The 27,762-nt window shown below is 41.0% G+C and overlaps 1 protein-coding gene across 2 annotated transcripts; it reads left to right on the top strand.

Annotated features, from left to right (window-relative positions):
- The first annotated feature begins 866 nt into the window (after positions 1 to 866).
- npy4r (neuropeptide Y receptor Y4) lies at positions 867 to 27,541 on the top strand. 2 transcript variants are annotated; one of them, XM_039735228.1, is made up of 2 exons: positions 867 to 990; positions 22,722 to 27,541. In XM_039735228.1, the coding sequence occupies exon 2, from the start codon at positions 22,816 to 22,818 to the stop codon at positions 23,953 to 23,955; it is 1,140 nt and encodes a 379-aa protein (XP_039591162.1). In that variant the 5' UTR covers positions 867 to 990; positions 22,722 to 22,815; the 3' UTR covers positions 23,956 to 27,541. The 2 variants fall into 2 exon arrangements, with proteins under 2 accessions (XP_039591162.1, XP_039591170.1); XM_039735236.1 differs by lacking the exon at positions 867 to 990 and adding an exon at positions 1,785 to 2,121.
- Positions 27,542 to 27,762: the final 221 nt, after the last annotated feature.

Genomic DNA, 27,762 nt, shown 5'->3' with positions numbered 1-27,762 from the left:
AGTCTAATTGTCATTAATGGTGGTGCCAGCCCAGTTTGCAAGTGCCATTTTATGAAAAATCACAACAGCCAGATATGCTTAAGCAAACAAGGAATTATTTATTTATTCATTTATGCATGTATGCATAATATGTTTATAGTAAATTGAAAATAATTACTTTTTCTGAATATGGTGTGTATGTGTTTGTAAGTGAGCGTGGTCCCTATGATGAACTAGAGTCCTGTCCAGTCCTGTTTTCAGACTTTTGTCGAATCCTGCTTAGTTAGTCTTTAAACCCTGGAATTAATCGAGAAGGTTCTAGAGCTCAGGCCATTGAGTGCTACAGCGCCGTCAGAGTCCTCGAAAACATCAGAAATGTTACACCATGCGTACATTCTCTAGCTTGTTTAAGTGTGGCAAAATAAAACACTTATTACAAGGCACAGTGGTCATCCATGATGAGGTGCAAGCTTAATTTTCCCTGCCCGTTTCTCCCAATGCAACAAAGGCCCGTTACTGGTTGTTCATTGAACCTTCGAGGGTCCAGCGTCCCGTCCAGAGTTCACTCCGGTATCTGCTCGCCACACTGATGCAAATAAAAGGCTTTCTGAAAAAAAAAAAAATTGAAGAGGAAGTGTAACTGACAAAACGGGTGCCTGTCAACCATATCGATACATTTGGCCTGAAGTGAAACGCATCAGGACACCACGGCGCTCGAGGGTCTGCAAGGACTGTTTGGAATGTAACTGACCGTACTGAGGAGTCTTCAAAGCAAAATACTGTAGAGCAGTTACTGCCACTGGGGGGCACTGCAGTTCCAATAATTCTCCCCAAACGAAACGAGTAACAAAACACATCCTCCTCGTTTAAAAGCCGCCCTGGTCAAAGAGCTGAGGTAGCGAGCGTTCGGATTTACAGTTGGCATCACCTCGGAGGCGGAGATGATCTGATTTTATGCAGTGGAATTGCACAAGCCCTTTTGAGTTTGGATTTCTGCGCCTGACAGCCGAGGTTAGTGTGTGTGTTTGTGTGTATTTGTGTGTGTCCGCAGAGTGCATGTGTATTTGATTCAAAAAAAGTTCAGTGTGGGGTATCAATGTTTAGGAAATTGTCGATTGGTAAAGTGGCGTGGTCAGGTATTGAGTATCGTGGAACACTTTCTGTTTCTGGAATTCACCGTATCCGACTTTAAACAAAGAATAAACATTAAATAAGAAGAGGACAATAAGCAAACTAGGAGTGGAGTGCAACCCAATGCCAAAATCCGCGTTATTCTCATTGATCACCAAATACTCATTGCTCCTTGTAACCAAATTACGGACATTTCACCAAAGGCAGGCTTTTGTGCAACCTAAGCAGTGGTAAAATTCCGGACAACGCGGGTCCATTTTCTGTTTCCACAAAACAAATTCTTAGAAAGACCAAACTTCCACGAACGCCCATATCACACAGGCACCTTGCAGCTTCGAAGCTTCGTGTTCTCGCCATCTCAAGATACCGTTAAAACCTACTTCATAGTGCTGCTTGCTTTTTGTCTATTTGAACGCGTTTGCTCTCTTTCGAAATGTTACAATAATATATTATTTGTAATAAGGTGCTATATGGAAATCAAGACGGAACGGCAGCATGCAATCAACACTTGAGAACTGCGCCGTGGTGAATAAAGAAAATGGCATTCGACCTTTTCCAAAAATTTACACGAAAGCTTCATTCTAATTGTTTGGAAAGGGCGACTCAGTTGGCGCAGGTTCTGAAAACCTCTGGGTGGTTTGGGGACGCCGGCGATGTAAGAACTGAGAGAAAGAAACGCGTTTGACGTCAGCCTGCGGGACTGTCAATTGAAAAGATGCGCACAGTCATAGAGCCAGTGATTACTGTTAAACGTCAAGCACGACGACAAAAAGACAAAAGACACCCCAGACAAGGTCTGAGTAAGTCTGGTTTTGGCAATGCTCTCAATATCACGAAAAAAAAAAACCAGACAAAAGGAGGCGATAAGGCGAACGAAATACCATTTATACACTCGAGACATAACTGAGGGCACAGGTTTAGCGGTGATGCTTCACGAGTCCAGCCGGCTCCCCGTCACGACACAAAAGAAAAACGGATTGGGACGACTAGAAATTAACCCCGTGTGGACTTGTGAGTGGCTCAACTATTCACTCCATTATATTGTGCCTTTAATGACATTTGTCTTTCTATCTTTCTATCATATAGTGTCTTTTGTGACCCACCTATCTATATTGTGCATTTCTTTCGTTCTATCTATCTATCTATCTATCTATCTATCTATCTATCTATCTATCTATCTATCTATCTATCTATCTATCTATCTATCTATCTATCTATCTACATTATAGTACAGCTTTATACCACACTGGTGAGGCCTCATCTGGAGTTCTGGGTGCAGTTTTGGTCTCCAGGCTACAAAAAGGACACAGAAGCACAAGAAAAGGTCCAGAGAAGTGCAACTAGGCTGAGTCCAGGGCTACAGGGGATGAGTTATGAGCAAAGATTAAAAGAGCTGAGCCTTTACAGTTAAAGCAAAAGGAGATTAGGACGAGACATGGCTGAAATGTTTAAAATTAGGAAGGGAATTAGTGCAGAGGATCGAGGTTGTGATTGTAAAATGAGTTAAATAAGAACACTGGGACAAAGTTAGAAAGTTAAGAGAAAACTTTTCACAAAGACTTTACAGACTTTCATAACTCAACTTGATGTTATTTTGAAGGAATTATGTGGATAGGACTGGCAAGTTTTGTTGGGCTGAATGGCCTGTTCGTGTCCATATCCTTCTAATTTCTAGTGCTTTTCATAACTATTGTATAGTGACTTTCATGACACTTATATTTCTGTCTATTATACAGTGTCTTTCATGACTATCTATTACATAGTCCCTTTCATAAGTATATGTTTGTTATACAGTGCCTTTCATTCCTATCTAGCTATCTATTGTATGGTGTCTTTCATGACTATCTATTTGTCTATCTTGTACAGCCTCCTTCGTATCTTTTTATCAAAAACATAATAACATTATTAGACCTGCTTAATAAGTTCACTGATGCAGGGCCAAAGCCTGTCTTTGCAGCCTGAGGCACAAGACAGGACCCAGTTGAAGGCCATCCTGCCACACCAACTTCACTCACGTTCACACTGGGCCAGTTTGGAATCACTAATTAGCCTAACACATGCATTTTGGAATAATCATTAAATATTTGGCTGATAAAGTCATCAAAGGCAGTTTTGTCAGTTGTTTGCAATTTTTTTACAGTTGGGGCACAAACAGGGTAAGTGACTGGCACTTATCTGGGTACTCATGTTCAGTGTCCCTCTGTTGGTATGGAGGCCAGCCGGGCACTAGTCTACAGTATTTGCGTTTCTAATGGCTGATTATCCAGTGTGCAGCACTCTGCCGCTATTCAATGAGAATTACTGTTACCCTGAAACAGGTGTCATTTTTGTTAGAGAAGCAAGCTATTGCCATTAAAAAAGAAAGCAGGACCCATTTCTTTTAAGGTTCTGCACTATTACAGCATTAACAATTCTTAAATTCTTGTCTCCCAGTGGCACACACTTAACCAGTTTAAAAATGAAGGCAGTGACTCAGGTAGATAATCAATTGCTAGTTGTCACGTTGTCAGTCTCGGTTGACTTGTCTTGTCTTCTGCACTTTTTAATCGCATTGCCCGTTTTCACTTTATGCTGCCAATCTAGCTGTTAACCCTTAACTACTCACACCAGTTCCCATCTCATAAGGACTTGCGTGTTGTACTTTAGGCACCAGAGTTAAAATGGTTATTTATATGCACACTGTGTGTTATCTCTCTATTATAAAAACAAATCTCGGAAGAAGATGAGACGTGATATTCTCAGAGAGACACTTTCACGTCTGATGGACTTTCTGGGTCACACAGAAGTAGGGAGTTCTTTTCCCTGCAGGGCCACCTGGTGGCACCCAATGGACTTCCAACAGGGTTGTCCCCCAGGACTACAAATCCCATGGATCATACTGGACACTGCCATCTGTCATAGAGAGGATGGAGCTGCTCTTGAAAGACAATGTCCCCCCAGTCCATCCAATAATCTTCCACCCTGATTGGGTTAATAATTAAGAATTATTCCAGTCATGTTATGCCTCCATATATAGTGTCAAATCAGCTCTTACCCACTGAAATAAATGTGTGTTGTGCTTCAAACTTGTGCCTGGTGTCTATCTGTGTCAGGTTTGGCCGGCTGGTGCGCCCACTGCAGGCCACAAAAGCTTTTTTTGTAGAATTTGTAGAATATCCTCAAATCCAGTTGTGTGAAGCTTGTTGCGTGAAAGCCATGAAGACTCTGGGCTGGTATTGCTGCCAAAGGGGCTTCAATGAAGTACCGAGTAAAGGGTCTGAATACTTGCATCAATAGGAAATTTCGTTTTTTTGTTTTTAAATAATTTGCAAAAAATCCTACAACCCTGTTTCTGCTTTTTCATTCTGGGGTATTGAGTGTTGCTTGACAAGGGAAGAAATGAATTTTAAAAGATTTTAACACATGGCTGAATCACAACAAAATGTGAAAAAGTAAAGGGGGTTGGATTGCTTTCTGAATCCACTATACATTTATACAATGTCCAGCAGCCTTCTCACAGACTTGCAAACAAAGGGGACCCTTGAATTCTGCAGACCACCCTTCGCACCACTTCACCTTTATGGAGATTTCTACCACCTTATTAATGCCACCTTCACCTCGGTCATTCCTGCACTTACATGGACATCTTTCTTCTACTGACTAAGCTCTACTTCTCAGGAGAAGATATTGTGTAAAAAAGCATTGGCTAAATAAATACAATTCAATAATAATATACATTTCTCCAGTCTGTAATTTTCCATCTATGATCCTTCAAAAGATAAAAATATAGTTACTACTATTTTTGAAGGAAATAAAAAAAATGAGCCCGGGGAAAGCTGTAGTGTGCAGATCTCAAAAACAGAAACTGCTTCACAGGCTGCTTTGCAAACAGAAGCAGCTCTTGAAATCCCCCCTGCTGTGGCCTTCACCGTAGTTCTGAATTTGTGATTTCAGTGCCTGACATGTTAACCTGTCAATTCAGAGCTAATGAGTCTGTCTGGAAAACAACGATGAGCCCAACAATGGCGGATCATAGCAAGAGGTAACCTCACATCATAGTAAGGGCTCTGCATTTCCATATCCTAACCGCTGCTATGGTCCTGGGCCGCTCCACTGACCTGTGGTCTCAGGTTTAAGAGCTCGGGTGGTCTGCACTCCTCCAAGTTATTCAGCATCATGCTCTGGCTCTGTGTCAGCATTCAAAACCTGAGAACGCACTTCCTAGGAAACTTGCTCTGTGGCTGGGTGGACATGAGCAGGAGGTCCTCAAACCTGCATGGTGGAAAATGAATGGCGTCTGCTGCTTATTCTCATGGGCCCAATAAATAAACCTCACACGTTTTATTTACCATGAATTTACAATGTCATTCCTAATTCAGCAAAAGGTGAACCAAGATAAAGTTCTTTTTGGTTTGATGGACAGCACCTATGGGCTGGAATTCCTTCAAGAATGGTTAGAGAAACTTTACCTGGCTGGGAGGTCAGAATGATGAAAAGACAGAACAATTCCTGTCTTTGCCAGGCAGTTGGCACAAGATGCCAACAATACAAAGAGTGTCTTGGCATCTCAGCTGGCATGGAGCATGGCTCTTTACCTGGCTGGAAGGCAAATACAATGGAAGGGGGGGAGGGGGGACAACTGGACATGGCTACAATTTTTCCCAATACACTTGATGGCTTTGGTATCCATACGGACACCCACAGGGCATGCTGGGAACTGTAGTGTTGTGGAGCAGGCCTGTTGGGTTCTGTGGGTGCCACCAGGGGGGAGCTGCAGGGATTTGTGATGCCTAATTTGTGGGACTTCTTACCTGATCTGAAAGTGCTTGGCAATACCCTGGCACAAGGAGTACCCCGCCTATGAGAGTTGGAATTGAGTGTGGAGGATGGACAAAGCTCACCTGGGAGGATCTGAGGAGAAAAGAAAGAGAAAGAAGAGTGTTGTGTTTGTGTAGTTGTTACAAAGAAGCCTTAGTTAAGGGAAAGAATGGTTAATAAACCTTTTATTCAAAATGAGACTTGTGTCTGTGAAGTTGTATCTGGGGTTTGAGGTTCTGCAGTGCCCCCTACAGGTCACACAGGATACAACACATTTCTGGCTGGGTCCTCTAAGTCTTTTATTTTGGTTTGTGCATTGGACATATGACTTTTGTCTTTGATTCGTGAATCTGTATGTGAAAAATAAAGTGCACCCCATGATTGAGTAGGTGGTAGAGGACGTAGACCAGTTAGTACAACTGCAATACACATGTTATGGTTATGTTTTACTTTTTTTTCTCACATTATATGTCATTTTCTTCAGGATTTTCTTTTTTACTTTGTGATTTGGATTTATCCAGAATCTATTTCTGATATTTTTGTTTAAACTCCATGTTGCTTTATTATGGACGCTGCTATTTTGTTTCAGTAATCGTAGCACTACTAGATGAATGGAAGTAATCTACATGTAATAATTAGGTATAAAGGTCAGCAAGTAGGCATTCTGGTTATCCAAGTTTGTGGATAAAAACCTTCATTGTGATGTGTGCTTTTTCATTAATGATTTTTTTTTGGGTAAATACCTTGTGATTCTATTTAACTTTGATTTTATGAAGTACTTTTAGGCTTGACAATAGATCATTATTGATTTTTAGCTAACAAACTTTGTGCAACCTTTGATCATGTTTCATGCCCTGATACCTTTTCATAAAAGTTTTCTCTTTGTGGACAGAAGATATAAGACAGATATCAGGCAGTAAGATACGCAGGTGTGCTTACAAGAACCACCAATAGGGGGTGCCATGCTCTAAAAAATGGATTGCCCCAGGCGTCATCACTCCCTGAGCACAAAACAAATCTGGCATGAAATTTAAAGATACCTCCAGACAAATAGTTGGCAGCAGAGAGTAGTAATGGGCTCTATTCTGGATTAACCAGGATAGCGGATGAAATTCTTGGTGTGGTATAAAGTTAGTAAGAACGTTTTTGAATGTGTGGTAAAAATTAGTGGAAAACGTAAATACATTAACCTAAAGGATTATTAGGAACACCTGTTCAATTTCTCATTAATGCAATTATCTAATCAACCAATCACATGGCAGTTGCTTCAATGCATTTAGGGGTGTGGTCCTGGTCAAGACAATCTCCTGAACTCCAAACTGAATGTCAGAATGGGAAAGAAAGGTGATTTAAGCAATTTTGAGCGTGGCATGGTTGTTGGTGCCAGACGGGCCGGTCTGAGTATTTCACAATCTGCTCAGTTACTGGGATTTTCACGCACAACCATTTCTAGGGTTTACAAAGAATGGTGTGAAAAGGGAAAAACATCCAGTATGCGGCAGTCCTGTGGGCGAAAATGCCTTGTTGATGCTAGAAGTCAGAGGAGAATGGGTTTTAAGCTGATAGAAGAGCAACTTTGACTGAAATAACCACTCGTTACAACCGAGGTATGCAGCAAAGCATTTGTGAAGCCACCACGCACAACCTTGAGGCAGAAGACCCCACCGGGTACCACTCATCTCCACTACAAATAGGAAAAAGTGGCTACAATTCGCACAAGCTCACCAAAATTGGACAGTTGATGACTGGAAAAATGTTGCCTGGTCTGATGAGTCTCGATTTCTGTTGAGACATTCAAATGGTAGAGTCAGAATTTGGTGTAAACAAAATGAGAACATGGATCCATCATGCCTTGTTACCACTGTGCAGGTTGGTGGTGGTGGTGTAATGGTGTGGGGGATGTTTTCTTGGCACACTTTAGGCCCCTTAGTACCAATTGGGCATCGTTTAAATGCCACGGGCTACCTGAGCATTGTTTCTCACCATGTCCATCCCTTCATGACCACCATGTACCCATCCTCTGATGGCTACTTCCAGCAGGATAATGCACCATGTCACAAAGCTTGAATCATTTCAAATTGGTTTCTTGAACATGACAATGAGTTCACTGTACTAAAATGACCCCCACAGTCACCAGATCTCAACCCAATAGAGCATCTTTGGGATGTGGTGGAACGGGAGCTTCGTGCCCTGGATGTGCATCCCACAAATCTCCATCAACTGCAAGATGCTATCCTATCAATATGGGCCAACATTTCTAAAGAATGCTTTCAGCACCTTGTTGAATCAATGCCATGTAGAATTAAGGCAGTTCTGAAGGCGAAAGGGGGTCAAACACCGTATTAGTATGGTGTTCCTAATAATCCTTTAGGTGAGTGTACATTTACAATAGTGAAATAAATAATTTAAACAAATCTTACGTAATTTCTTAAATATTGTTACATCTTGTGCAGTGCAGAATTTGAATCAAGGCAGGAGTGGAGCCAAGTGTGTATTGCTGTTGTAATAATCTGAATTTTACTTTTTTCATTCTGCAAATTTATTTTTTTTGCAAGGGTACAGCCATATTTTTTTCCGTTGCTATGGCCATCATTTTGATTATTTTTAGCTCAGATATTAGCTTTGGTTTTGATATCTGCCTTATTCTGTCATGTGTAATGCAAGGGAAATACTCCACACAAGGGCATAGGACACCAGCCTGAAGAATTTAGTGGCAAGCCTAAAGGATAAGTACTCGTAATATGCACCTAAATGGGATAAAGGATTCATTCTAGGCAGAAAGAGGTTTGTGTTATGAATAGAAAATAGTAGGGAAAGCAGTGAAATACAGACAAGAAGTCTGTGACATTTTAGAGGTGGCGTATTATCTACATTGCAGTTCATCCCACTTATTGAACTCACCCAAAAAAGCAGCTCGTGCATTTAATGGAGTCATCACAGTAGTCAAGTGGCTTTCCTGTCAACCATCAATACGCAGTATTTCAGCATACAGTGGTACGAAATAATCTATCTATCTATCTATCTATCTATCTATCTATCTATCTATCTATCTATCTATCTATCTATCTATCTATCTATCTATCTAATAGTGCCATTACTATCTATCTATCTATCTATCTATCTATCTATCTATCTATCTATCTATCTATCTATCTATCTATAAACACAGGACACGTGCATTTATTGTTTAAATAAATAAACAATAGGTAAATGAATAGATAGCAATACTTTGAAATAGACAGTAATAAATGAATCAATGAATGAATTTTAAGAAAATCTAATACAAAAAACAACACCAGAAAATTGTACTGCAGATAAATAAACTGTTATCAGCAGATGCTGACAACACACACTTCAGAGTCCATTCTTGTGATAGAATCTGACAAATCTGGTTCCGATGATGCAGAACTTTTTGCCAAATGGAAGTGGTCCAAAGAGACCGTGACATGGGTGAGAGCAGTCCTTCACAATGCTGTAGCTTTATGGATACAACTCTTTATAAAGTATTTATTGAGGGCAGGGAGGACCCTGTGACTTTTTCTGCTGTGTGCACAGTCCGTCGTATGAGTCTGCAGTCAGAACTGCTACAGTTACCAACCAGACTCAATGGTATCCCTGTAAATTGTGTTGAGAATGAGGGAAGGTAGGCTTGCTTTTCTTAGCTGCCAAATAAAATGGAGATGCTGCTGCACCTTCTTGACATGCAATTAGCAGCGACCTGGCAATGTGTCAGTATATTCGTGTCTACAGTAATAGGTAATGTATTTTGTGTAGACCTATATGTGTCCTGTATGTAATACATGAACCTTTTCCCTTAATGGTATTACCCAGAGTTCTGTGCAGTTGATACAAGCAGGAAGGAGTGAAAAATCCATGTGCTTTAGTGTTGTGCTTATTTAGTAACAGTGACAGTGAGCCAATGCGTCAGGGAAAAAAACACAAGCTGTAGTTTTTGGTTTGAGAGACGTGAGAACCTGCAATAAAATTTGTGTAGCAAAGCGTTTTGACAGATAAGAATTTACCAGTGTTCATAATTAGACAGTAGTACATTCATTAAAAAAAATATGATTTTTTCTGTAAAGTGCATAAAAATACATTATGACCATTATCTCCTGACTCTGTCAGAATTATGTCATTTACTGTGATACGGAGTTTTGAGTATACAACTCACTGCTAGCAGAGAGACATGGTAGTCTGTCAACAGCCCTCAGCCATCACTGTTATGATGCTTGGAGTTTTATACATTTTTCCAGGGCATAATACAAGGAATGTTCAAAAAGTTTCTGCACTTTTATATTTTCATTGGAATCGATGAAGGCAGGAGGAGTAGTAACTGGACATTATAAAGTTGGTATGACACTGGGAAAATTGAACTGCAAATAAAAGTGACTATGTGGAAACGTGAGGTCATTTGTTTTTGAAATTCTTAATAAATAGAGTTTATAAGTGCGGAAACTTTTTGAAAGTCCCTAGTACATTTTTGTTTTGGACTTGATAGATTTTTACTGAAGATTTGAAATGTGTCTATTTCCATTTCACTTTTGTTTTCTGCTTTCATTTTGAGTTTGAACTTGTTATTTTAACATTATAATTTGAAAGTGCCACGTCGTCGCAACAAGTCATTAGTCCTGGAAGTTACGCTGCATGTTTCTCTCTTTTGCTTCCTAATCCTGACTGTGGCTTAGTTTAGTGTTTTGGTCAACTGTTAGAATACCATTTAGTGTGTCCAAGTTTGTCAATTCAATCTAAGCCATTTTGTAAGTGTGTCTCTGTCGTTCTTTCTGCTTTATGACACATTTTTGGCCAGGTCCTCAAAGATTTTGGTTTTTGTATTAAGCTTCAACATTCAATCATTTGATTGGTTGATGGCTACTCTTCTGGTTTAAGATTTCATGTCCTGATCCTTCAAACATAAGCAATCAAACGTAATGGACTAGTAGCTGGGAGTTGGCATGGCTTTTAAGTGGGGACTGGTAGACAGGCCTGCACGGACACCTCTTGCTGATGGGGAAAGCTCTCAATGAATGGGTACTTGTCCAGCACAGGACGCACTCATCCACTTGCCCACCCACAGTCACTAACAGGTGGCAAGCTTAAAGTTGTCACAGAGAGTTAGCTTAGAATTGATCTTCAGGATGGAGACGAAGCCCAGAATGCCCTATGCAGACACTGGTAGAATGTGCAACCTCTATGGCTTTTATTTTTACATTTTCTCAGCTGTTCCTTGGACTCTAAAAATATTTTAAACATCATTTTGTGGATTTTAGAGACCTAGAAATCCAATGGTCACATTTATTTTCTATTTTAGTAGATTTTTACTTAAGTTAAAAATTAATTATATTCTCCTTTGCTCCATTTTTTATTTGTGTGGGCAGCGCCCTTTCGAGTCACTTTGTGTCTATTGTTTCTATAGCATCAAAGGTCAAAGGTATAAAGGTCAGGGCTGTAGTTGCCCAAGTTTGTGGATGCATTTAAAACTTCTAGTCTATTTAGTGCTCCTGGTTCTTGACATGTTTGCTTCTCAATCTTGACTATGACTTATTTTAGTGTTTTGGTTTTGGTCAACTGACACCATTTCTAGATGCTAAAGGAATACCTGAACCTTTTCCATCTGGTTTTGACACTCATCATAGTACGGAAACAGCTTTATTGAAAGTGACAAATGATTTGATACTTTCTGTAGATTCCGGTGAAAAGGCTATTTTAATTTTGCTGGTCCTTTCTGTAGCATTTCACAGTGTAGATCATAGTACAGTGGTACCTCGGTATACATCCGCTTTGGAATAAATCCAACTTGGTATACATCGTGTTTGGATTTGAAAAATTTTGCTTGGTATACGACCTTTGTTTGGAATACGACTTGCGTGCTAGAACACTGCGTGCTACCCTTGTTTACCTCTCTCGAGACAAAATCACGACTGCCCACGAATGTCAGTACGCCAGTTGCTAGCATTCAGTGAACAACCCGCGTTATAACTCTCTGTGAATTTTAACGTGATTTTGTGTTTTTTCGCATAAATTTGAATTGATTGTTGAAAAGTATGAATATGGCATGTAGATCGGGGACTTGGTTGCTGCATACCGTATGCCGAGAACGACGGTATCTACGATTGTGAAAAACAAAGACGTTATTAGAAAATGTTTTCATTTTCATTTATTTCATCTAATTGCTTTTGTATTTATATATTTTATTTTTAACCAGTGTTTAAATTATTTTATACAATCCCATCGATGTATAATATGCCAGTAACAATAGGATTTTTTTTCATGGGAACGGATTAATCATTTTCGCTTTATTTCTTATGGGAAAAATTTCTTTGGTATACATCCTGCTTGGTATAAGTCAAAGGATATGGAACAGATTAAGGACATATACCAAGGTACCACTGTATTCTCATTTCTCATCTAGAACATTGGGTTGGCATTAAGGGTACTGCATTAAATTATTTAAGTCAGTTAATTTCTTATTTATCGCATAGAACATTTTCAGTGGCACTACATACTGTAACTTCTAATCTTCTTAATAACTCGTTCCCAGTGGGATTCGTGAAGGGTCTGTTTTAGGACCAGTTCTTTTTTGTTAATACTGTACATTCTCTTTGTTGTTAACATCATCAGAAAATGTATATATATAAACTGCTCAAAAAAATTAAAGGAACACTTTGAAAACACATCAGATCTCAATGGGAAAAAGAAATCCTCCTGGATATCTATACTGATATAGACTGGGTAATGTGTTAGGAACGAAAGGATGCCACATCGTTTGATGGAAATGAAAATGATCAACCTACAGAGCCCTGAATTCAAAGACGCCCCAAAAATCAGAGTGAAAAAATGATGTGGCAGGCTAGTCCATTTTGCCAAAATTTAATTGCAGCAACTCAAAATTGTACGCAGCACTTTGTATGGCCCCTGTGTTCTTGTATACATGCCTGACAACATCGGTGCATGCTTCTAATGAGATGACAGATGGTGTTGTGGGGGATCTCCTCCCAGATCTGGACCAGGGCATCACTGAGCTCCTGGACAGTCTGAGGTGCAACCTGGTGGCATTGGATGGACCAAAACATAATGTCCCAGAGGTGTTCTATTGGATTTAGGTCAGGAAAGTGTGGTGGCCAGTCAATGGTATCAATTCCTTCATCCTCCAGGAACTGCCTGCATACTCTCACCACATGAGGCCAGGAATTGTCGTGCACCAGGAGCCACTGTACCAACATAGGGTCTGACAATGGGTCCAAGGATTTCATCCTGATACCTAATGGCAGCCAAGGTGCCTTTGTCAAGCCTGTAGCGGTCTGTGTGACCCTCCATGGATATGCCTCCCCAGACAATCATTAACCCACCACCAAACTGCTCATGCTGAATGATGTTACAGGCAGCATAATGTTCTCCATGGCTTCTCCAGACCCTTTCACTTCTGTCACGTGCTCAGGGTGAACCTGCTCTCATCTGTAAAAAGCACAGGGCACCAGTGGTGCATCTGCCAATTCTGGTATTCTATGGCGAATGCCAATCGAGCTGCATGCTGATGGGCAGTGAGCTCAGGGCCCATTAGAGGACATGGGGCCCTTGGGTCACCCTCATGAAGTCTTTCCGGTTGTTTGGTCAGAGACATTCATTCACACCAGTGGCCTGCTGGAGGTCATTTTGTAGGGCTCTGGCAGTGCTCATCCTGTTCCTCCTTGCCCAAAGGAGCAGATACTGGTCCTGCTGATGGGTTATGGACCTTCTATGGCCCTCTCCAGCTCTCCTAGAGTAACTGCTTGTCTCCTAGAATCTCCTCCATGCCCTTGAGACTGTGCAGGGAGACACAGCAAACCTTCTGGCAATGACACGTATTGATGTGCCATCCTGGAGAAGTTGGACTACCTGTGCAACCTCTGTAGGGTCCAGGTATCGCCTCATGCTACCAGTAGTGATACTGACTGTAGCCAAATGCAAAACTAGTGAAGAAACAGTCAGAAAAGATGAGGAGGGAAAAATGTCAGTGGCCTCCACCTGTTAAACCATTCCTGTTTTGGGGGTCATCTCATTGTTGCCCCTCTAGTGCATCTGTTGTTAATTTCATTAACACCACAGCAGCTGAAACTGATTAACAACCCACTCTGCTACTTAACTGACCAGATTAATATCCCATAAGTTTCATTGACTTTATGCTATACTCTGATTAAAAAGTGTTCCTTTAATTCTTTTGAGCAGTATATATAATTCACTAAGGCAAGACACCCATGGAAAGCACGCCGGAAGGGGCGTGGATTCACTAAGACGCCGACAAGTAAGACACCTATGGCGCACGCAGGAAGGAGCCACGCCGGAGGTGAATCGCCATATGCAGCGTGTAAAATGGTTTGCGAGGGGTATCCCATGGGATCCTTAAAACAATCCTTTACAACTGAGGTTAAAACACAATGAAGTAAGCAGTCTTTAAAAACCAAGTTTTCAGTTATGACGCATGACCGCATGCATCATAGCAAACTGTTTTACACGCTACATACAGCAATTCGCATCTGCGACAAGCATGCGTCTTCTTAGATGCTCCTGCAGGAACACGGAAAGTCTGCGTGAGTCACTGGTGCATCTGGACTGTGCAAAGACGACAACGACTCAAGTGACGAGTTGGAGGTGGGCACATGATTGATGGCGGGCCGCCAGTTTTCAGTCACGGACGATTGTGTGTTGGTTCGTTCCGTGCATTGTTACAATGATGCTTTTCTTGCTGATTTATTACATTACCAATTTTTCAAATGTTAATTTTCTCCCTGTGCTTAAAAATCATTAAAAAAACGGCTTGATTATGCGGCGTATGGTACACCGCGGGTTGGCTAGTATAATATACTTCTTTTCACTTTTATGTGGCAATCTACAGCCATATTTTTCTCCTTGAAATCTAATAAGTCTTAATGGACTTTTTTGATTGTTTGCAGGATATCAAAGGCTGAATGGACAGTAATTTTCTCCAGCTTAATGATAATAAAACCAAGGTTATTTTATTTAGCTGCTCCAAGTTGAGTAAACATGCTTTTAGAAATGTAAATCATCGTACCTCTTGTATGTCATCTCATGCCAAAAACTCGGGTGTGATTTTTGACTCCACACTTAATTGTAACAAATAAATTGCTTCAGTTATTTAAAGTAGTTTTTACCAGTTAAGAGCCATTTATAGAAATGAAATCAATTTTGTCATATCAGGATCTGGAAACAGTCATTCATGCATTCTTTACATCACGATTGGACTTTTGTAATTCTTTACACTTTGCTCTCCCACAGTGAAGAAGTGTCCACAATTCTGCTGCACGTCTTTTGACTGGCATTAAAAAAATGTGAGCACATTACCCGAGTCCTGGCTTCTATTCACTGTCTTCCTGTTCAGTATAGAATTCAGTTTTAGTGTTTGTTTTTTAAGCTTTCAATGGGAGGGCTCCACCTAATATTTTAGATCTTCTCTGTCTTTATTTGGCTCTTTGATCCTCAACTAAGCAAATTCTGCAGGTGCCACAGACACATTTGAAGCAAAAAAGCTGACCCAGGGTTTTCTGTTGTGGCTCCGTGTTTGTTGAATAGCTTGCCGACTGATGTTAGGTGTTCCTCCTCCATTTTTGTTTTTATATCTCAAGCCTTTTTAGGTTGGGAGCATACACTGATAGCATACACCCACTGCACGACGAACCACCTGGACTGGGACCCGAGTGCAGTGGGTAACACCTCAGCACCACACTGGAACACTGTGAGGTTTTTAATGGTGACCGGAGTGCCAATCCTGCCACCAACCCACAAGTTTTTCCTGGAAGTTGGAGGACCTGCATGCAGATTAACGTCATATCCAGGATGAAGCAATTGCAGGTTACGGGCCTTGCTCAAGGGCCCAATGGAGTAGAGTCACTTCTGGCGTTCACAGGATTTGAACCGACAACCTTTCGATTGCTGGCACAGATCCCTTGCCTCAGAGCCTTTTTAGACTCTTAATAAATATTGCAGACATGTTTAAATTTTCAACTTAAATTTTTCAGTTAGGGATGGCGCCCTGCCTGAGGTTTGTTTCCTGCCTTGCGCCCTGTATTGGCTGGGATTGGCTCCAGCAGACCCCCGTGACCCTGTAGTTAGGATATAGCGGGTTGGATGATGGATGGATGGATGGATTTTTCAATTTGTTTCATTATTATTATACTTTGTATGTACAGCACTTTAGTCAGTGAAAGCTGTGTTAAAATGTGCTTTATGATTACATTTTACTTATTTGCTTTACTTTTGGCTTAGACATCGTCATTTATAGATTTCCAGGCATGCACTTCAGCCTATTTCAACAATGTTTCTCCTCCTCGTCTCCTTTTTGTTGGACACTTCTCAGTTCCAGTTTCTTTCCACTATTTTCTGCTTTGTTTATGCAGTATATGCACAAAAAGGATGTGGTTTTTAACCTATGACCTTCAAATGGTTAAGAAGCAAAAGAAAATAGAATGATTTCTGGATGAAATTTTGCCAATATTGCAATTTATATTTTTGCCAACTTTTGATAAATTGAACAAGGAAGGTCATTTCCAACAAGGTGTCTCCCGCTGCACTCGGGTCCCAATCCAGGTGGTACATCTTGTGGTGGGTGCATCAACACGCTGTCAGCGCCGGCTCCCAACCTCTCTCACTCTCTCTCTCTCTCACTCTATATCTGATGTAAAAACTCAGTTCTGGAAAGGTTCTGACACTGGGAAGAAGACGTTCAAGTGAAAATGTTAGTATAGTCAAAACAAATGTATCTGGTGCCAGCTTTCCGTCTTCGGCGGGACGATCCAGGACTCTGTATATTGTGAACGGAGAGGATGCCATCGTGATATCTGTCAAAACCTGATTTAATCTCAAGGAGTCACACAGATATTGAACACATAAAGGAATATGACAAAAGTGAAGTGGGTCCTGCTGGTTGCTAACCTCCTGACATCCCAATGGGGTGGCTCACCCACTTGCCCACCTTTCTGGCACCAACAGAAGAGTGCCTTCTTTCCCTTTTTCATGTCTTTCTCTTTCTCTCTCTTTCTCCATCCTGACCTCTTACTTCCACCATTCAGCTTTTATTCTTAACTCTTCACCTGGCTCCACCCTCAATAAGACCCCTGGCCGGAGGGGGTCTTAATTCCTTCTCATAGTCATTTCTGAACCAGCTCCTGTATTGAGCTTCTGGCTCAATCTGGAGCAATACACACTGTCATACATGTGTGCCTGGTGCTCATCTTTCTGTCTTTGTCAAGGTCAGCAGTACCACCCCGTGACTTCAAGGCTGCACTGTTGCTGGCCTTGTCTTCTTTCCCTTCTACATTTCCAATACGCAGACCCCAAGATGACCCCCCTAGCACCCGCCCATTCTGGTGTGGACACAATAGAGATGTGCCACTCCCAGAGAACAGCGGCTCATTCTGGAACCAAATGGCAAAAGAGACAGAGCTTCCTTTAACACAACGTGTTATTTATGTTCTAAGTTGGCCAATTTGACCATTATTTCACTATTGTTTGTAAGTCTAAAAGCAATAAATGTAATTTTTGTTTATTTATTTGTGGCTCAAACACCAACGATTAAATGAGGTAGCCTGGCTTGTTCTCCAGTTATTCTTGCTGGCTCTCTTACAGTCTGTCCCTGGTCACAACACACACAAAAAAGGAGAAATTGGGACTAAACCTCCAAGTGGAGCCTCACGATTTCCTACATATTGGCTCCAAACTCAAAAGGCCAAGTGAGGTATTTCCTCCAAAATTTAGCCTCAGGCTTCTCTGAGACTTAATCTCACAAGTTGATTGCCCCCCAAAACCAGAAGACACAAAAAGAGAGGAAAGTCCAGAATCAAATCAATCCTGAAGGGAAATTGTGAAAATAATCAAATTAAGATTTTCAAAAATTTTGAAAGTTTATTTGAACTAATAATCCATCCATTATCCAACCCGCTATATCCAAACTACAGGGTCACAGAGGTCTGCTAGAGCCAATCCCAGCTAACTCAGGGTGCAGGGCAGGAAACAAACCCCGGGCAGGGTGCCCGCCCACCGCAGGGCACACACACACTAGGGACAATTTAGAATCACCAGTACACCTAAACTGCATGTCTTTGGACTGTGGGAGGAAACCCACTCAGATATGGGGAGAACATGCAAACTCCATGCAGGGAAGACTAGGGAAGTGAACCCAGGTCTCCTTACTGCGAGGCAGCAGCACTACCACTGCACCACCGTGCTGCCCCTGACCTAATAATTACATTCAAAAAATGTCAAAAAAAAAAGAAGAGCAAGTAAAGGAACACGTAGAAGCAAACAAGACAAGTCCCCAATCCAGGAATCAGAACCTAAAAACCAGGGCAAGGAAATGTTGAAACCTAAAAACTCCACAAAACACAAGAGAATGACTGTTATCCAAACACCATGCCAATCTGAAGGCCTGATCCTCTGCTTGAATGTAAATAGGCAGATGGTGGTCCTCCATCAGTATGTCATGGTGGCCCAATCCCCCAAAACTGTATTTTAAGATTCTTAATTCTTAATATTCATATCCTAAAAGACTTTTGAAATCATCACATGAAAAAATTGGATGGTAAGCACAGACTCCACTATAGAAAACCCAGGAGCAACTCGGTGGCCAGTTGGCCAAGGTCTCCAGAATTGTGACTTTGATTTTGACTTTCTCTTTAACAATTTTAATCTCCTCCATTGTCAAATGGCCATAGTTAATCAATTAATTAATGGACAGATATTAGTGGTTTCCATTTCTGTTTAATCAGTTTCTACCGTGTTCTCTATGTGTTTTAAGAAATCTGTATTTATATGGGGCGGCATGGTGGCGCTGCTGCCTCACAGTTAGGAGACCCGGGTTCGCTTCCCGGGTCCTCCCTGCGTGGAGTTTGCATGTTCTCCCGTGTCTGCGTGGGTTTCCTCCGGGCGCTCCGGTTTCCTCCCACAGTCCAAAGACATGCAGGTTAGGTGGATTGGCGATTCTAAATTGGCGCTTGGTGTGTGGGTGTGTTTGTGTGTGTCCTGCGGTGGGTTGGCACCCTGCCCAGGATTGGTTCCTGCCTTGTGCCCTGTGTTGGCTGGGATTGGCTCCAGCAGACCCCCGTGACCCTGTATTCGGATTCAGCGGGTTAGAAAATGGATGGATGTATTTATATGTGTGAAGTGATACGTATATGAAGTGAATGAGAAATGGTTGCCGGTTGCATGGATAAAACAAACCCGCAGCATGTTATTCGTCTGCAGTTCTCCAAGGGCAAGGACAACTAAAGATGACGTTCAAGGGTGAATCTCCAAGGGGGTAAGACGATGTTCGGGGTACAGTACGATGATCGGTCTTGAAGACATGCAATAGGCAAAACTGAGTCATGAGCAAAAAGGTTTAGGAACCACTGACATAAATAATAAACGAAACATTTAAAATATAACATGTGTCACACTTGCGCATGGGAGGCAGCTAAAGGGTCTAATTGAGAGTAATTCCACACCAGACCAGGAGGTGGCAGAGTGCGCTGATCTTTTTTCTCAGTTTCCTGCAGACCGTTTACAGGAAATTCTGAAGATGTCACTTCCGGTTCTGGGCCCTTGGATGATGTCACTTCCAGTGTAGAACCCATGGATGAAGAGCCTTCCGGTACTGGCCCTTTTGATGACAGCCTATGGCAGAGGACCCTTCCTCTTGCGCCCTTGATGACTTCACTTCTCTTTCTGGCCTTTAAAGCTAAACCCATCAGTTCTGTCTTGAACTCTGATCTGTGCATATCAGTGCTATTAATTTACCCATTTTGCAGCCAAGAGACATTATACGGGTGGCTGCCTCAAACATTTTTATGACTTTTGTTTCTGGTTTTTGTATAACTAGCAAAAGGACGAAAACTATAATCAATGACACAACATTCACAATAATAATATTTAATGGAAAACAAAAAGATCACATGAAATGAAACTATACTCAACCCAGACTGAGACCCTGGCTAAAACATGACAGCCTCAGAATTCGTCCAGTGTCCAGTGGAATGATACTCCTTTTGGTGTGGGGACTGCATGACATTGGAGCATTCGAGTAATTCTGGTGAGAACAGGCCATTCAGCCCAACAACTCATTAATTCTATTCATCTGACATCTCCAAAATGACATCCAGTTGAGTTTTAAAGGTTCCTAAGGTCCTACTGACTACCATGCTATTTAATTCATTTTTGATTTGGTAATATTTAGTAATATATTCTATGTTGTCAATATTTTGCTTGGTGAAGAAAAGCCTTTCTAACATTTGTGTGAAATTTACAAGGCACCACTTGTGCTCCTGTGTTCATGTAACGTAAAAACTGGAGTCCACCATACTAATTCCCTACCCAATTCTGAGCAGTTGTGTCACCTTTTAATCTATCTTTGCTTACTCTGAAAAGGCCCTAACTCCTTTCATCTCTTACCATAGCTCATACCCCTCAGTCCTGGAATCAGCCTGGTTGCATTTCTCTGAACCTTCTCTGACACTCATATGTCTCTATTGCAGCATGGAATCAAAACTTCAATCACAGTCCACACTACAGCATTATATAATGTAACTGTAACCTCCTTTGATTTGTACTCCACATATCATAACAAACTTAATGGCTTCTGTACTCTGTCTGGCCGTAGATAGTGGGACCTCTTCCAGGTCATACTCATAAGTTTCAAACCTCCTGAGCTTTGTTGGGCTGAATGACCTGTTCTTGTTTAGATTGTTCTAATATTCACATTGTCTATTAAAATCTAAAATTTTAACTTTCTATGTGCAATACTTCAGATTTACGTGTGTATATTAAATTTAATTTGGCACAAATCTGGCCAAATGTGGATTCTGTCCAGGTCCATCTGTACAGATTTGGCTGATTCTCCATTGTCCATCCTTCCACTTAGCTTGGTATCATCTGCAGACCTTATAAATTTGTTATTTATCTTCAGAAAGAATTCAGATCCCTTCACTTTTTCACATTTTGCTATGTTTCAGCCTTGTATTAAAAAAAAATCAATTAAATTATCTTTTCCCCATATCAGGCGACACTCAATAACCAAAAATGACAAAGTCAGTCAGTCAGTAATTTTCCAACCTGCTATATCCTAACACAGGGTCACGTGGGTCTGAAAAGAGAATTATAGAAATTTTTGCAACTTTATTAAAAATAAAATACCAAATGATCCCATTGACACAAGTATTTAGACCCTTTTCTCAGTAGTTTGTTGAATTTCCTTTGGCAGTGATTACAGCCCAGAGTCTTCCTAGTTATGACGTGATTTGAGGATTTTTTGACATTTGTCTCTGCAGATCCTTTCAAGCTCTGTCAGGTTAGATGGAGACAGTCAGTTGATATCAGATCTCTCTAGATGATTGTATTTGGGTTCAAGTCTGAGTAACTCAAGGACATTCCCAAAGATGACCCTAGGCCACTTCTCAGCATTCCTGAGGAGATTTTCATTAAGGTTATTTCTGTATTCTGCTCAGCTTTCCCTCAAATCTATCTAGTCTCCCAGTCCCTGCTGCTGATACAGAACCCCACATCATGACACTGCCACCATCATGGTTCACCATTGGGATGGTTCTGCCCGGGTGATGAGCGGTGCCTGGTTTCCTCCAGACATGATGTTCATATTGGTTTCATCAGACCAGAGAATCTTATTTCTTACAGTCTCAGAGTCCTTTAGGTGCCTTTTTGCAAACTCCAAGTGGGCTTCCACATGTCTTTTACTGAGGAGAGGCTTCCATCTGGCCACTCTGTCATAAAGCTCGGATTGATGCAGTGTTGTAGTGATGGTTGTCCTTCTGGAAGTTTCTCCCATCTCCACACAGGTTCTTTTGGAGCTCAGAAAAGAATGACCATCAGGATCTTGGTTATCTCTTTCACCTCTACTATCAAGGTTCTTCTCCCACAGTTGCTCAGTTTGGCTGGGTGGCCACCTCTATAAAGAGAGTTGGGGGTGCTCTAAAGTTCTTCCAATTACTCTTGGGAACCTTCAGTGCTGAATGAATTTTTTTGTAGCCTTGACCAAATCTGAACCTCAACACAATCCAGTCTCAAAGCTCCTCCATGAATTTTGTAGACCTCACGGTATGGTTTTTGCTCAGCTGTGGAGCCTTCTATAGATAAATGCGGACCTTTCCTAATCATTTGAAATCAATTCAAATGACCACAGGTAGACTCCAAACAAGGTGTGGAAACATCTCATGGATGATCAATTGAATGGAATGCTGCTGAACTAGATTTTGAATATTATAGCAAATGGTCTGAATACTTGTGTGAATGTGATATTTTGTTATCTTCTTATAAAATATGCTACCATGGCTGTCCGTTTGTCTGTCCAGAATTTAAAATCACCTGTAGCTTGCAAACCATTTGAATTATTGACTTGAAATTTGGTACCCATATACTGCGTTACCTCTACTGTCTGCTTTTGGGGTGATGATTCTTATTACTCTTTTTATTTTTATTTTATTTTATTGTAGGACCAACTCTCGGCATCGGCCAGCAGGGCGGTCGTGTGGCACATGTGTATGGGCGCCGTTCTCATCCCTATCTATATTGATCTGAATATTTTATGAATCCACTGTGTATTTTTGTTAAGATTGTTTGCTTCTATTAAACTGTTCAGCAAATGGCACAATGTTTTGCTACAATTCCTGGTTGAAGATGGATAAGAGATGTGCAATAAGTAGCAGGGATGTGTTATAATGATTTGTTTGTAGACCAAGACCTGACCCTAAAATTCCTGTTATGCAAAAATGGTTAAAGTGGCAGAAACCTTACATTTCATCTTTGTTTTCATCCATTTTATTTCTTTCTTTTTTTTGCAGATGATAATCCTTTCACTTCCCATTCCCACCTAAACCTCAGCATGGTCTGCATAAGTTCTGCTGTCCTTCATTTTCCACACTGAAGTTTTCAATCATGAACAGGAGCAGACCAAACCACCTGGAGGAAAACTTTTCACTTCCAAACCGCTCCCCCATCTTTAACAGCAGCAGGCACGAGTTTCCACCTTTCATGGATGAGCCGTGTAAGAGCTCAACAGGACTCACTTTTGCTCTGGTGGTTCTGTATTGCATGGTCACCATTGTGGGGCTGGTTGGCAACATCTGCCTGATCTGTGTGATTGTCAAGCAGAAAGAAAAGGCAAACGTCACCAATATCTTGATTGCCAACCTCTCCTTCTCTGACATCATGGTCTGCGCCTTCTGCCTGCCTTTCACTGTGGTTTACACACTAATGGATTATTGGATCTTTGGAGATGTTTTATGCAAAATGATGCCTTTTATCCAGTGCATGTCAGTGACGGTCTCCATCCTGTCCCTGGTCTTGATTGCTCTTGAGAGACACCAGCTGATCATCAACCCTGCAGGCTGGAAGCCCACAGTGCCACAAGCGTACTTCGCCGTGGTCCTCATTTGGATGCTTGCTTGTTTCATCTCGCTGCCGTTCTTGGCATTCCACATTTTGACCGACGAGCCCTATAAGAAGTTGAGTCCCTTCATGGCGTCCCTAGCAGACAAGGCAGTCTGCACAGAGAACTGGCCCTCTCACAAACACAAGCTGATCTACACCACGTCTCTTCTCATCTTCCAGTACTGCGCCCCTCTCATTTTTATTCTTGTCTGTTACCTGAGGGTCTACTTCCGCTTGCAGAAAAGGAAGGACATGCTGGACCGGACGTGCGAGGAGAACCGAAGGATGACTCACAGCAAGAGGATCAACGTCATGCTGGTTTCACTGGTCACTGCCTTTGCTGTCTGCTGGCTGCCACTGAACACATTTAATGCAGTTGCCGACTGGAATTATGAGGCTGTGATGTACTGTCACCATGACCTTGTCTTTTCCTTGTGCCACCTGATGGCCATGGTGTCCACCTGTGTTAATCCAATCATTTATGGCTTTTTGAACAACAACTTTAAAAAGGAGGTGAAATCTGTGGTGTTTCACTGCAAATGCCACCCACTGGAGGAGGATTATGAGCATTTTCCTCTTTCCACTATGCACACGGAAATATCAAAGACATCGCTGCGACTGAGCTGCAGGAACAACTCTGTATAGCCAAGTGTCCATCTGTGCCAAAGTCTGAATGTCCATTTAGGGAAATCAGGGAGTGGTGGCTCCTTAGGTTTCCTGGCTGCAGTTACTGTAACTTGTCGTGATGGATGATTGTATGCCGACATGCACTTTAATGGAGGATGTAAACTACACTGCACATAGCTCCTCTTAAACTTTATCATAATCAACTAGTCATTCCATTTTCTGCACCACCTTTATCCAAGACATGGTACAACACAAAATATGAATCCATATCTACATAAGGTTACAAATGAAGGTCTTGTTGGTATTGATCGCATAACCTTGAGTGAATGTTGGGAATGCTGCAAATGTGAAACTGTTCTTCTTAAAGAACCGTTAGGCACACCACTTCAGTTTAGAATACACATAAACTTAATCTGAGTTACCCCATGTAAAATCTCAAAGTTCCGGTCAGACTATACGGTGCCATATATTTGCTCACACTGAACATGGCTATCAAAGGAGGTTGCAAGCAAGAAATGAAAGGCACATAAAAGATTGAGAACACTGAAAGCTTGTAAATGGGGTTTGCGCACTGAGGACATTTTTGAAATGCTCACCAACTGGGTCTGGATGCAAATTTTAAACATCCATAGAGAAGGTGGATCACTCCTCCACTTTCTTCCTATCTCCTTATTTTTGTCCACCCTCATCCTGTCACTGACAGAGCCCAATCCTGCTATGAACCATTCGCCAAAGAGGTGTTTGTAATTGGATGAAACTGTTTTATTTCTTTAGGCCTGGTTGCAACCGTGGCCATTGATGGAGCAATTAGGCGCAGTCAGCCCTGTTCCTATCATCTGTACCTACTGTGAACCAGTCACTAACCACCTTCTCGCACCTTGCTGCCGCTTCTTTTATTTCCCATGTTTGTTAGCTGCAAAGCAGTAGGAGAGAACCCTTGTGGTGCTGCCACCTAATGATTTCATCTAATATAGCATCCACAAAACCTTAACTCTGATGTCAAAATAATGTAAAGAAGTAAAACGAGCAAATTGTACAGAAGAGTACATGCTATTAAAAGATCATTAGGGACAAATAAAACAAATAAATAAAACCTTAAACTGCACACGCATTCCATGCCTATCCACCTGGCAAGGATGAATGATCCATTTGTCCACCTGCAGTGTCTTATTGCCTCTCATATCGCCCTACTTCTCAATATTTGCCTTTCTTTACCCAAACCTCTGGCTTCTCGTTCTTGTGTCAGTCAAGCTCCTTCCTCCCAATGCAGGGTCAGCACTAGAATGATTGGTAGGGGCTTCGAAGCAACAACCAAGAGACATCTTGGCATTGATCTCATGAATGCTATCTGGAACCATGAGACCAAACTCTCAATAAAAGAGCCATTGAACCCCCCAGGTAGAGAGTCTGTGACGTTTGGTACCAAGAAACCATGTTTAAACCAATGGATGTCTTGGCTGCTACCTACTGGACGGGGGTTTTGTTTTTATGGTTTCCACTGTCCTTCCTCTACTCCTATAACCCTATTCTTAGTCCTTATGGAGCACCCTGCTTAATTATGGGACTTAGCACTTGTTGACAGTGAACGACCAATTACATTGGTATGAGGTAGTATAGATACATTCAATAAGTCACCAAGCTGTGTAGTAGACAGTAGAACTTTAGGGACCTTCAAAACTTTACTTGATGTTATTTTAGATGAATTAAGTGGACAGGTTAGGCAAGCTTTGTTGAGCTGAATGGCCTGTTCTTGCCAAAATATATGTAATGCTCTATTAAGATGTCAGTAGCAGTGCAGTCTCAACCTGGTGTTTTTATGGCCTAGTAGCCATCCTGATTGTGCCCTGTAGTCCCTCTCTTGATCCAGCCCTCCATTACAGTTAATTTTCCTTAGTTTATAAAATTTAGCAAGGTGTTTTGTTCTTTCTTCTCTTGAAACTGAATAATTTTGAAAGATTTTGCTTTCTTATTTCTTTTACAGTCCTATCATTGTAGCAGCCACTGGTTGACAAGCACATGATGTGATACAGAACATATTTAGGGAAATTACCATTGACTTTTAAATGTGATTTATAAAGCAAAGGATTTAAAAGCAACATCAGGACGGAGGTTACGAAATATTGTCATAGTACAGACCGCCATGTCCTTCAGCTCCTCATCCAAAAGTGCCTGTGCTCTCTCCACCCCAGAGAAAACTAACACATCTCCAGCCTGCCAGGAAAAGGCAACCAACAAACAGATCACATTTGAAATTGGTGAATTATTCAAAATAACACAATAATTTATATCTGTAATATGCATCATTTTATTACTAATAAATAAAGCTAATTATCTATAGTTTCTTGTGTATATCTAATACAAATTTAACAATTAATTTTCTTGTTAACAGATTGTTCCCATAATTATTTTTAAATGACTAACATGAAAAAACAAACTCAGAGCGGGAAATTCTTTATTGTCATACTAAAAGGTAACCATCTAGCCATTTTTAGGATTACAGAGGACAGTGCCCAGCTCAGTAGCATTGGGTGCAAGGCAGGGACCCACCTGGCATGGGCATTCAGGTGCACAAACTGTAATGTTCTATCTACTGTACATAAAGTAGAATAAGTTCACATACCCTTTTTAATGTCCAATTTCTTCAAAACAAAAAAAATAAAAAAACAAATACAAATAAATAAATAAATTCTTGCCAGTCTTCCCAGACTGAGAGTTTAGTAAGCTTCTCAGGATGGTCATCCCTCTGTGGAGGATCACCCAACAATGACTGCGGACTTCTAACTGTGGGCTTAAATGAGATTTGAGACTGGAAGAGGCGGGGCTTGTCAAGGCAGGCTGGGAGTGATGTCACTGGTCATCTGGGATTTTATCCTCCATTCTAAGGCCTCAAATGTGCACCACCACCACCACCATTGCCTTTTGTGAGTAGGTCCATGAGAAGTTTAGAACTTCATCAAAAATCTTGGCTTCATATGTGAACTTCTACTGAGAAGCCTTGGCCACTTTGAATTATACCATTTATATGTGCAAGGCAATGTGAATAAATTACCCACGACACTTTACCATGTCTTATAGTATTTGAAAATGAAGTCTTAAACTATTTATTTAAGTGTGTATTGTTGCTATTGACCATCTTAAAAAACATCAGAGTGAAACTGAAAATCTGCATTTGCTCTTGATTTATAAATGCTAAACAGAAAATGACTGGATTACAAAGGTATTGAGTTCCCTGGATTATCTCTTAATCTTTTCTGTGAGATTTGCATTGTGGGACACTAACAATTTTGATGACATTTTTTTGGAACATTGTTGAAATTGAATGAGAAAATAAGGTAACCATCATCTAAGGACAAATTTAAAAAAAAATGAATATTTGGGACTGAAATGTCATTGCTGGTTTACAGAAAGGACCATTTTGAGTATTGCCTGCATTTTTTTTTACAGTATTACTGTCAATAGACGCTTGTGGAATATGTGCTGTAATTTGTAGACTTTTCAAACAATGTAGAACATTGAATTCCATGTTTTTATGTGCCTGCAAAGCTGACCAGTTTTAAACAGTAATGTTTTGCTCTCTGGGTCTAGTGTTTTTAAATAAAGCAGATTTTAGTTATTTTTATTGTGCGTTTATCGCTTTCTGTTATTTTCAACTTCCTTTAACTGATTAATTGTTGGATTTTTAAGCCACACGGCAAATATGTTGTGCTTAAAATGTAAAGAATCTGATTAAGTACAACAGGGCTGGTCAAACTTAAAGCCTAAAGGCTGAATTCCTCTACTGGACCTTTAACATATGGCCCAGGCTGACTATTCATTTTCACAAAG

This window comes from Polypterus senegalus, chromosome 1 (assembly GCF_016835505.1).
Source record: "Polypterus senegalus isolate Bchr_013 chromosome 1, ASM1683550v1, whole genome shotgun sequence".
In the NCBI taxonomy this organism is placed as follows: Eukaryota; Metazoa; Chordata; class Cladistia; order Polypteriformes; family Polypteridae; genus Polypterus; species Polypterus senegalus.
This window is presented reverse-complemented; position numbering and strand designations above follow the sequence as displayed.

What these genes read in the sequence shown, in the direction of transcription:
- npy4r (XM_039735228.1), top strand. Translation starts at nt 22,816, where the DNA reads ATGAACAGGAGCAGACCAAACCACCTGGAGGAAAACTTTTCACTTCCA.